General features: G+C 35.0%; 1 protein-coding gene and 1 long non-coding RNA gene across 2 annotated transcripts in view; one reads left to right on the top strand and one right to left on the bottom strand.

Moving 5' to 3' along the window:
• Window positions 1-680: 680 nt before the first annotated feature.
• On the top strand, window positions 681-5,839 carry LOC136802825 (uncharacterized). The gene is made up of 3 exons (XR_010846061.1): window positions 681-747; window positions 2,568-2,670; window positions 5,682-5,839. It is a non-coding gene; the product is annotated as an uncharacterized lncRNA (long non-coding RNA).
• Window positions 5,840-9,575: 3,736 nt separating this feature from the next.
• LOC136802798 (uncharacterized) overlaps window positions 9,576-12,123 on the bottom strand; it is a 40,646-nt gene continuing 38,098 nt past the window's right edge. Inside the window, exons 20-23 of the mRNA XM_067059560.1 lie at window positions 11,797-12,071; window positions 11,369-11,435; window positions 10,673-11,118; window positions 9,576-9,793 (exon numbers count right to left, since the gene is read on the bottom strand). Coding sequence (XP_066915661.1) covers window positions 9,660-9,793; window positions 10,673-11,118; window positions 11,369-11,435; window positions 11,797-12,071 — 922 coding nt within the window. The 3' untranslated portion in view covers window positions 9,576-9,659. The remainder of the gene's footprint in view (window positions 9,794-10,672; window positions 11,119-11,368; window positions 11,436-11,796; window positions 12,072-12,123) is intronic.

Here is a 12,123-nt window from a genome sequence, read left to right as displayed (position 1 = left end):
GTATTGTTGGCCAAGTTTGACCATCGAAACTAAGGAAAGTGTATAAATTAAAAAGATCGAAATTCTTTAGATCTCATTCTAGCCAACAACTCAAGAAATGCATAACGAAACTAGAATTTCCAGCAGTAGGGTTATAAATTTTGATACGTAATGGCTAGTCTAAAAAGTAATATTGCATCTGCGTTTGGAGTTTTCGCATTTTCTCAACTTTTGATTGCGATATGTTTTATAGTGCTTTATGCACGCAACAAAAAGTATTTCGAAGTAGTATTCCATGAACTGGATTATCTCGTTATCGAAAATTGTGTTTTGGTAAGTCCACGGATACTTAAAGGTTTTGTTTTTAAATAAGAGTGGTATCGTTTGCTTACTCATCAATTTTAATTTACAAGCTTTTTCACATTGATTTGACACGGATTTGGAGTAAGATGTGACAGTGCCTGCCTATTGTTATGTTAAGCAAAAAGTGTTTTTTGTTTTCTCTTTTTGACCAATTTTGCTCCACATCCGTGTCAGTTCAATGTAAAAAACTTGCGAACGAAAATTGATGAATAGCAAACAATATCACTCTCTTATAAAAAAGCAAAACCTTTTAATCAAATTATAAATTTTTCTAATCATTCAATCCAAACCATATTAAGGTGAAAGCCAGAAATCTCACCATTCATTTTTTAATTTTTCCAGTTATTGATAAGTGGTGTGACGAGCGCCATTACATGTTACCAAAATGAACGAGCTAGGACAATGGTAAGTCGTTAACCCCGGGGGGGGGGCACTCAAGGTAAATGACCTACCAGACGTTCGGCCCTTAAGGGTAGCTTTTTCATAACTCAGCTAGTGAGCTGTAAGGGTAGGAAATTACAAAACTGCACTGAACTGCATTGTAAGGGTAGGAAATTGTGATAAAAGGCTAATTTTTTGGTAAAATTGGCACAAAATTGGTCAATTTTGGAGGAAAAATTCCACATTTTCTTGGAAAATTGCAAAAGTTTTCACCCTTACGGGCGAGAAATTTTGAGAAAGTGCACTGTAAGGGTATGATTTTTCATGGAAATTCACTGCACTGTAAGGGTCCGATTTTAGAAGCCAAATTTTGGGCCGAACGTATGGTCGTTTTCAGATCGAGTGCCCCCCCCCCGGGTCGTAAACCGCCACCCTTGCATAACTTTCGATCTAGGAAAGCTATGGACTTGGAAGTTGGCAGAAATGTTCTACCGGGAATTCATAGAAAAAAATTTGAATTAATGACGTCATCACAAAGTTTTACAATTACCGCTGACCAGTGAAAAAGCACTCTAAAATAGCATTTAAAGTTGAACGAATAAAGATTTTTCAACTCTGTTTTGATTTTCTGAAAGCCAAAAAGAATACTTTTAACATAATTGCCGGTTTTTAACATACTGATAAAATTGACATTTAAAATCTATGAAGAAGATGAGTGAGTTTTTTTTCAAAAAACAACGACGTCATTTTTAATTGCGTCATCAATTTTTGAATTTTTTATTTGATATTAGCTTAGATGTTTTATTGAAAACCATAGAATCATTCTACAAGAAGTTGATTTTCTTCTTCTTCTTCCTTTTTCATCTTCGCAAAGATTTATTATACACTGGATAAACGACTCATAAAACGATGGAGAGCGATCATTGTATTTTCATTGTTTCAGAAAACAATTGATGTTCTAGCTTTGTCCGCAAAGGACAACTGTCATGGCGGCTCGAAGATGTCTGATTTTTAAAAATGTTTATCAGTCTTGTTTTTAAAAAGTTCTCTATCTCTTTCTTTTTGTACATTTGCAGAAAAAAAGTTTAAAAGTAAGGCTAGCATTCCAAGCTGGATACATTTGTGAAATCTAATGTGAGAAAAACATCAATAGACAAGAAAATCAGACAAAATGCTTATAGTGACACGAAATTTTCAATTGGAAATATCTTTCCAAGACTGTCCCCAGAGGAGCTGAAATTAACATACATTCGACTTGAGTGGCTTGGCTCCACTGTGGTATGAAAATCCTTTGGAGGCACGTGGTGGCAAGGTGGTTTATTTTAGCTTGAAGTTTGAAAATTTCCGGTGTCAACATTAAATTTTTTATACACAACACGTCTTTTGCATCTTTCTCACAGCTTGAAACGTCATAACGACTTATAATTAGCAAAAGTGGAAGAATCTGACTCTCACAGGAAAGTTTTAAGTCTCTTTTGGGAATTGGATGAGTGATTTTCGACAAGAAATGCAATAAAAATGCTTCGAAAAATCATTTAATGAGGGAAGGAGAGTGAACAATAATATCATTACTGCGGACATAGCTAGTACACGAGAAATCAACAAAAATCTGTTACTTGTATATCCAGTGTATAATAAATCCTTGATCTTCGTATTTCCATTTTTAAAAACTTTTTTGATAATATTCCACTCCGGATTATCTTTTTAACGAACACAAAATGTATCTAATTCTAATTCTGTCAAAAGTTACAGCCTTTTTTGTCTCCAATGCAGTTAATTTATATTGAGACAGACTTTATTTATTATATCATAAATTTCATCCACAAATATCTTTTTAATTTCAGTTCGGAGTTTCGTTATATCTGATCATTGCTATTTTTGTGTCTAATATCTTTTTGGCACACAAGCTGAGAGATTTTCACTCTACTACATGCTCAAGTAATACAGGTGAGTTTTGCCCCGGGAAGGGGAGGGGGTACCTAGGAAAAATTGGTTGCGGGTAATGTGCGAGCCATAAGGGTCACTTTTTCACATCCTCGAAAGTCCCTCGAAGGGGTACAAATTTTAAAAAGCAATTGAATCTCTGTAAGGGTTTCAGAATTACCATAATCAATAAATTCTTGAAAATTTTTGCTGAAATTTTGGGAAAATAGTCACTCTAAGGGTGGTAATGGGGGGATAGAGCATGTTGCATTACACCAACGCGAAAAAAACTTCTCGTACCCCCAAGCCTTGAGTAAGTGAGTTCAACTTGTGAGGCGGTTATTCACGTGTTGTCTACGCATTTGTACACAGAAAAAAAAGAGAAAGTTTTGCTATCCTACCATACATTTTTAAATACAGGGTGTCCGGAAAAAAGTATCGAGCACGAACATGATTTTGAGTAGAAGGTTGTTGCGTGTGTTTAACAAAATGTAAGAAAATATATACCAACAAATTAATTGTTTTCACAACAGTCATTATGATTAAAAAGAAATAACTTTCTTTACAATTTTCATGACGTTAAAGTTATTGAGAATTGTTTTACCTCATAAAAGATGTCTTATGACAATTAATAGGGAGTTTCTAAACATCGACAAGAAATGGCGACCACGAACGGCGACCGCAACGAGCGACCAGAAAAACTTGGGTTACTGAGTTTTTTCCCTTTCTCCAACGTAGAGCGTCTCTCCTGAATATATCATATTGAAAAGTAACCTCACCCCTGTCTCATCTATTTAGAGCCACGTGCCCAATGCCTAAAACAACCATTTCGACGCTCTTGGAGCTTGATTATGGTGTCAATTTCTATCCTTTTGTATTATCAGCATCAAAATAATTAATGACACAAAATTTTTGAAATCGGTTTGAGAAGCTTTGTATTTCATCTTCAGATTGTTATTTCTGTCGAAATTAGTCATTTTGTCAGCACAAAGACAATAGAATAATTAATTAGATTCATATCTCTAAAACTGGCCTTCCTAATTATTTCCTACTGACTAGTTCTATCTATTCATACTAAAGGCATCTCAATCAGCATAATTAAAATATTCGGTGCTACAAAAGTTACAGAAATGATACTTAATGGCCCTGTCAATATTTTTGTTAAATAGTGTCACTTGTCAAGAAAATGACAAGTTATTTCAAATGTCACTTTTTTGCCCCCGCAGGAGCGTAGCGACGAGGAGGCTCTCATAGTTTCACGCATAGATATTGGACTGGAATCTCAAAACTTTGCGAATTGTTTTGTTGTTGTCGCGTAAGCATATCCGTAGTTAGTCTCTTCCGTAAATGTTCGGTTTTTTTCCGGGACGATAGTATACATATTTTCATATTACGTTATATGGTATTATCATTATTAAATATTACAATTTTAGTTTTGATTTAGCTTTGAAAAGCTGAAGCGAGTGTTATAAATGCAAATCAAAACAGTGTATGATATAACACGAATTACAATATTACTTGTGCAAATCAAAACAAACAAAATGGCAGACTGGTTATGATGATGATGGGCTGACTTCATTGACTAGAAAAAGTATTTTGTATGTCAAATTTTGCTTCTTGTCTTTGAAACTGAATACTAACTACTGTAATTTAGTCAGAAGTTCACTTCAGCAATGATTTCAATTCTTTTTCCAGAATCTTTAAAGAAATTTGCTTAAGTTTTCAAATGTACATTTGATATTTTTGTTCAAACTCTAATTTATTTTTGTCTGTCATTTTATTGATAACTACCTTTATTGTTTATAGGGCTTCTTGAGCTTTAAATACTATCATATGGTCGTAACTCGAGAAAGTCCTTCTTAACTTAATAAAACAACGGGCAAAGTACAAAAAAGATGAATGTACGCATATGTAAAGTTGAATCCAAACGTGGTTGACTTTTTCTTTTGGCCTTCCAAATAATTTACCTCACTTAGAGTGTTTTTACGTCTTTTCAGTGTGGTAAATCTTTTTCAAAAACCTGAAAAAAGTTTGTTTACTCGTTAAACTTTACATGCGCACGTTAAACTTTTTCATGCAGTTGTGATAGCCTAAATAACTTAAGCTCCAGTGGTTTGGTGAAATAGCTCCAAATTCTGGCTTTCTAAGTTAGGAGAGACCTTCCCGAAGGCATTTAACGGTGGTTAGACTAGGTACACAGACAGTCATACAGAAACATCATAAAGGGAAAGTATATCGCTAGCTATAAACTCAAAAAGTCTAGCTTCCTGAAGGCACGTCTCTTCATTGTCTGCGCTGTGATCAGCTTGGAGAAAAGATTGCATCATGGAAAAGGACTATGCACTTGAAAAGAAATCTAGAAAAGGTCTATTTAGTGAATAGTAATCATGACATATATCGTTATAAGAAAGAAACTAGGAAAAAAACAAACAAACAGGAGATGTGAAAATCAGTAAGATAATGATTCCATAACTTTTTAAATATATTTTTGAGAGGCTTTCCAGCTTTTCCTTAAATTTTATTAAGTTATCAAGCTGCATGAATTCTTCAAGTATGTATTTTTTTATAATGGAATATAATTTTTTTTTCAAGCAAACGCCTCAATCAATCAATCAATCAATCAATCAATCAATCAATTAATCAATCAATCAACCAATCAATCAATAATTAAATCAATCAATTATTCCTGATTATTTTTTAATGTTTAATATTTAAAGCATTAAAGCTTTATAAGTGCATGACATGATCTTTATGTGGGGGCATTTAGTGAAAGCTATGACTAGTTAGTATTCTGAGGACTTGATTTAGACATTCTCTACGGTGGAGAGAGCAGATAAACTCGTTAACGCAAATTTATCTGTTCGCCGGTCGTGGTTGCTGGTCGTGGTCGTCATTTCTGGTCGATGTTTAGAAATTCCCAAATTAATATGACACAGAAAGAAACTGATAAAAATGCAAATTTAGTGAAACACACACAAGAACTTTCTTTCTATATATGTAGTTTCCGGACACCCTGTATACCTTCCCTTTAATAGTGATGGCTTTGAAAGAAGAGGGTGGACACAATAATGCTTGTCAAGTGTTCAAGCAAAAAAGAAAGGAACTATTTTTCTGCGTTGTGGCAGCTTGCATCAATTCATTCTGCATAAAGATTTGTTCCCTTTTGGGAATTGCTGCTGTTAATTGTCACAATAGTGTGGTAAGTCCAAATATTTTCCCTTTGAAAATAATGATTTGTCTTTTAAGAATTGGTAACCTTGACATATAACAACACTTTGCCAGTTTGTCGAATGGATGAATTTTAGTCTAGGTTTTTCCATGGAGGTATAAAGAAAAGGAGTTGAATTTGTTGGTAATTGGTCGTTAAAGTCGTTTCATTTCTTTTATAAAACATATCAAAATGAATTCTAAGACTTACCCGATGAAATACGACTTTTTAGTAGAACTCGAGTTTACTCTGAATATTCTAACTATCAGTATTGAAGATTTCTACCCTTCTAATATACGATACGAAGCCTTAGAATTTCTTTTGATACATTTTATAAAAGAAATCAAACGACTTTAACGATCAATTACCAACAAATTCAACTCCTTTTCTTTATACCTCCATGGAAAAACCTAGACTAAAATTCATCCATTCGACAAATTCAACTCCTGTTTTTCTTTATACCTCCATGTTTTTTCTATCAAAAGAATTTATAACTTTAAACTTACTTTCAAAGGAAACACAAGCACAGCGAAGCGAAGATCAAGAAATGATCATGCGATGACCATGGAACGAACGTTATTCCTTTACAAAGGAACCTTAATCAATGGAATATGACATCATTTTGAGAAGAAAATAATTACTATGGTTTAACTCTCTAAATTCACTAGTTTATATGTAACCCGGGGGGGGGCACTCAAGGTAAATGACCTACCAGACGTTCGGCCCTTAAGGGTAGGTTTTTCATAGTTCAGCTAGTGCACTGTAAGGGTAGGAAATTACAAAACTGCACTGAACTGCACTGTAAGGGTAGGAAATTGTGATAAAAGGCCAATTTTTTGGTAAAATTGGCACAAAATTGTCAATTTTGGAGGAAAAATTCCACATTTTCTTGGAAAATTGCAAAAATTTTCGCTCTTACGGGCGAGAAATTTTGAAAAAGTGCACTGTAAGGGTATGATTTTTCATGGAAATTCACTGCACTGTAAGGGTCCGATTTTAGAAGCCAAATTTTGGGCCGAACGTATGGTCGTTTTCAGATCGAGTGCCCCCCCCCCGGGATATGTAAGCCAGTCCTGGCCAGTTGCGTAGAAGGAAAAACAGCTATACACCTTTTTTTATAAGAACAAACTATATAAGAACATAAGGCTTCGATGGCCAAAATGCTAAGAACAAGTTAAGAACATTTTAAGGCCTTGTGGACTCAAAAACATCCAATTCTTAAGGAAAATGGGTCAAAATTGTCACAAAATGAGGAAAATAAGAACTTTTTAAAGAACATTTTTAGGCTTGAAACCCAAAAAGTTAAGAACATCCGAATGCTTCGAAAGTTTTGGATGTTCTTATAAAAAAAAACGTGTAGTTTATATGTCAGTCTGTTCTGGCCATTTGTGTAGAAGAAAAATCAGTTATACTAATTTATTGACATATTTTGGAAATATTACAGTATTTGATGTTCAACACACTTCAAGAATATGGAGCCTGGGATTGAATGAAATTTACTATAGGTAATTTCTTTAATGTAAATATTGTCATACATGCATAATCTATTACAAAATATTTAAATCCTATAAAAAATATTTTCTCATTTTTATAAAGTAAAATACACCTAAGATATTTTGAAACCCCTACCATTAATAAATGAAAGAACCCTTTCGCTGTACACGTTTTTTTATAAGAACAAACTATATAAAAACATAAAGATTCGATTGCCAAAATGTCAAGAACAAGTTAAGAACAATTTAAGGCTTTGCGGACTCAGGATAAAAATAGTCGCAAAATGGAGAGAATAAGAACATTATAAGAACATTTTTAGGCTTGAAACCCAAAAAGTTACTCTCAGACTCCTAATAGCCCGCTAATTAGTTTTTCGAAAATTTTCCACGCAGGACATTTTTATTCCAACCCCCCCCCCCCCGCTTATTAAGTTTTGAGATTTTTTCCAATCCCCCCCTTATTCCAACTCCCCCGGCTATTAGGTACCCGAGAGTAAGAACATTCCAAGGCTTTAACCTTTCCGCCCCGAAAGACGTATCTGATACGTTCGCCATACGTTCCGAAAGACGTATCTGAAGACGTTTTTAAGGTGACCTTTATATTTGGTCGGATTACGCCCCAACCGTCAGAGGTACGGTAAAACCGATTAAAAAATCGGAATCAGCGTGAAATTACCGATAAGAAACAATCGGGGTTTGTTTTGGTATGACGCAACATTTTTCAAAAATAGAAATGGCAGACCAAGCTATGCTGCGTGATTTTGTGAAACTGAGGAGGCTGAAAATTAGCTATGAAAGTAAGGGTTTATAAAAGTGTTTTAGAGTTTTATTTGGCTTTTCAAAAGTATTGAATTGTATTACCTAACTATAAAGAAACCTTCTAAAGAAAAAAGTAAGTGTTTTTATCAATTTTTCAGTTCTCTATAATTTTTCGAAGTTTTGCACCAAAAATGACTTTTTCGCGACATTGTTTTTCCATATGCCTTTTGTCTGGCTTCATAATTTCTGTCCAAAATTGTTTGGAGTACTCAGTTAAACATATTTAGAAAGGGGAAAGGTAGGGCTTTCCAAAAATATAAGGGTTTTTTTCTGAAGTTAATTTTTCAAAAAGTTATAACGGTTATCGTGAAAATTGCATTTTCATCAAAAAACGTTGCGCGCAGACGGGCTGAAGATATAAAAATGTTGCGCGCTGGAAAGGTTAAAATTTTTGGATGTTTTTATAAAGAAATCGTGTAAAAGAGGATTAAGTGTTGTTACAATCGTGATCACATCGTTCTTTAAAAAGATATAAAGTCTTATCATTCAACATGAGTTTAATGACCTTATTGGTGTAAGCGAAGCCATTTGTTTCCCATCCAAAACGTGTGACCCACGTGATTTTCACACACACACACACGCCAGATTGAATATAAAAATCTATCACAAATTGTACCACGTGAAATTAAAGAAACAGCTATATAGTTTCAATCCTGAGTTATAAAAGCGACGAAAATCTTAAAGCTTCACTTTTCTTGCTTGAGAAAGGTTAAAGATTCTTCAATGTTCTTGACGTATCTCCTAACACTTTGCTTACACAACATTTCTAAACCGAAGAGTAACTTTCTCTTCGATTGAGCTGTTCCATTAAAAAACCATACAGAGGTGGGGGTGGGCGAACCTTTTAAAGTAAACAAAATTCTTGAAAATGTGTGGATTCCCCCTTGAAAATGGCAAAATGTTAGGAGATACGTTAAATGTTTCCTTTAAGTTAAAACCATCAAAATAGCAAAACAGTAGAATGCTGAAATAATTCCTAGAATTTCCACATTGAGCTCCAGTAAGAGTTTAAGACTTTTAAGTTCGTGGTCATAACATAGAGAACCAGCAAAGGTCACAAGTTTACTCTCGGGTACCTAATAGCCGCGTGGGGGAGAGGTTGGAAAAATCTCAAAACTTAATAAGCCAGGGCCAGGGGGTCGGGGTCGGAATAAAGGTGTCCCGTGTGGAAAATTTTCGAAAAATTAATTAGCGGGGGGAACTTACCCAAGTGTAAACTCTACAACAACGGTACTCCATAAGCCAATTACAATATATAAAATCTAATCGTTTTAAATAGGCTTCATATCTGAGATTCTTTCAGTCTACATATAGATATACGCATAGGGGGCGCCTAGGCTTTTAATAGTAACCTAGCTAAAACCACGACCTTTAACCAACGTAGCTTAAAACAACGATTGTCAACCGACGTTCAAAGCATTCATTCCATGTCACACTTTGGACTTTGAAACAACGTTGGGTATAATAATTGCCAACAAAAACGCACCTTTTAATCACTTCTTAAAGCTGCTGTTGTCCGTTTGGTCATACGTAGGATTTGTGTAATGTTGTCGTTGCTTGATTAAATGACCGGTTGACGAAGAAAGATCAATTTCTTCAGCGGGTGGAGTATCGCTGTTACCGTAAACTGAAAAATAAAGGGAATTATTGTAATTTTTTATTATCACATTACAATTACAGAGGTCGATCTCTTCAGCGGGTGGAGTATCGCTGTTACCGTATACTGAAAAATAAAGGGAATTATTGTCATTTTTTATTATCACATTACAAATGGGGGGATGCCGTTAGAAAACCTTCCATCCTTACAAAGCCATCTTACTTTTAAGAAGGTGTTGATAAAATATGAGAGACACAGTATGATAAAAGCTAACGAAAAAGAGCTATTTTGTAGATTCATAACCAGGTTAAATTAGAAATTTTTTAGGTTGCATCCAGGTTTCGACTTTTTTTAATTAAACAGGAAACATATTAAAATTTGGAGGGAGGCCAAGGTATTGACTTTTCCTCATTTCGTACACTGATTCAAATTTTCTTGTTTGTCTCATCATGAGTCTTATTAAAAAAGAGTCTAAAACCTTGTCTGAAGGCTCAATGAGAGTCAAAATATCTGATTCAAAAATTAGATATATTTTTACTTCATAATAAAGAACCCCTGGGCAGTGGCGTGGTGGGAAAATTTCTCTGGGGTGGCCAAGGCAAATATGGCGCCCCTTTTAAAGATTTTTTGTTTTTGGCGCCCCTCTCTATACGCTCATTATGAACACGAAAAAGGTAGTGTGCGAGCGAAGCGAGCATGAAAATTTTGAGTTTTTGAGGTGATGAGGGGCGCCATTTTTGTTTTTTTATTTGTCAATTTCGATATGGGCGCCTGAAAAATTTTTCTTGGCGTCCCTTATTTTTGGGCACCCCTTCTCAAAAGGGCTCCGCTGGAGGGGCCTGGCCCCCCTGGCCCCCCTGCCACCACGCCACTGCCCCTGAGAACTGTATCAAAAGTAGGTATACTGACTGCCAACCGTAGGACTGCTTTTCACGTGATATTTCTCTCGATTTAGAGTCGATACAACAGGTTGGCTTGAGTTCCCTTGCTCCTTATCTTTAATTTTAAACAACCTCTTCCATTCTTTTTGAACATCTGTGTTTAAAAGCGTATAAAACACAAAGATGAAGAACCCTTGTAGTGAGTTGAAAATAGTGAACAGTAGTTGGAACGTGTAGCTCAAATCGCCGACAGCTAACAATGCGAAAAGCCAAGTTAATCCAAGGAGTGTAGCGCATGCCAATGTGATTCTAGTTTGAGTTGCTAATGATTGTTTTTGCGTTGAAGTGATTTTGGAGCCTTGGTTTTTGGATAGTGAACGTAACACCATGATGAGGACGATGAAATTGATGAACAGGATCAAAGCGACTGGCAATAACAATGCGAAATAGAAACTGTTGCCAAGAATGACACAACTGAAAGAAAAATGAGAACAATGTTGAGACTAAGGGTTCTTATGACATGTTTGTTCTTTCTAGTTTGCTAAAGTTCAGGGTGTAAAATCATGTAAAATTTCAACGGTCCCAAAAAAATGATATCTTGCAACGATTCATACCGTAGTCTAGAAAACATCTATTTGAAAAACAACATCAAATCAACTTTCAATTAAAATTAAACTCTGGGACAATCCCTGATAATAAAACAAAAAGTTGGAAATTCACTCACAATTGATCGTTTCCAAGGTTATCTGGTTCGACAGCTCCGTTGATCACCACAATCAACAGTGGAATCCCTGAGAAAAAAAGACAAACATAGTTGACGCTCTCTAATTCGATTTCCAAGGGTCGTTAGATTTTCATCGAACAAGAGAGTATCAAATAATAGATCAGCGTTTATGAGAGCTTCTTGATGTTGACGGTGACTTACAATATTATCGAATAATGGATTGTATCAAATGTTAGAACGTCGAATTAGAGAGTGTCAACTGTATTATCAGTGTTCTTGAGCCAGTGAAAATGATACGCGAAGGATATAAATACAATTTCAAAGTGGGTCAGAAAGTTTATTTCCCAAATATTTCGAACTATGAATCAAAAGCCCTTGAGGTGTTGTGAGACATTGTGAAGATAAATTATAAAACATGAGATACATACCCCATGCTATGCGTGAAGAATTCTTGAAGAATTTCCCATCACCACCTGATCTGAAGATTTTGACGAAATTACGATACAAGTTAATGGCTTCAATCAACATCCATAAAAATGTGGTCAACATGAAATAATGAAGAATACCAGCAACGATTTGACATCCTAATTTCGATGTCACAACTGAACCTCGTTCTGCACCCACCAAAAATACAATGAGTAGGATGAAGAGAGATAGTGCTAATGATATCAAAATCTTTGGAGGTAGCTTCTTGTGTAATTTTCTAATGGTAAAAAAATGATTAAGGTTAATGGATTTAATCTTGTACCCAGATC

The sequence above is a fragment of the Clytia hemisphaerica genome, unplaced genomic scaffold (genome assembly GCF_902728285.1).
Source record: "Clytia hemisphaerica strain Z4C2 unplaced genomic scaffold, Clytia hemisphaerica genome assembly, whole genome shotgun sequence".
Classification (NCBI taxonomy): Eukaryota; Metazoa; Cnidaria; class Hydrozoa; order Leptothecata; family Clytiidae; genus Clytia; species Clytia hemisphaerica.
Note: the sequence above shows the minus strand (reverse complement) of the source record. Positions and strands in the feature narration are given on the sequence as shown.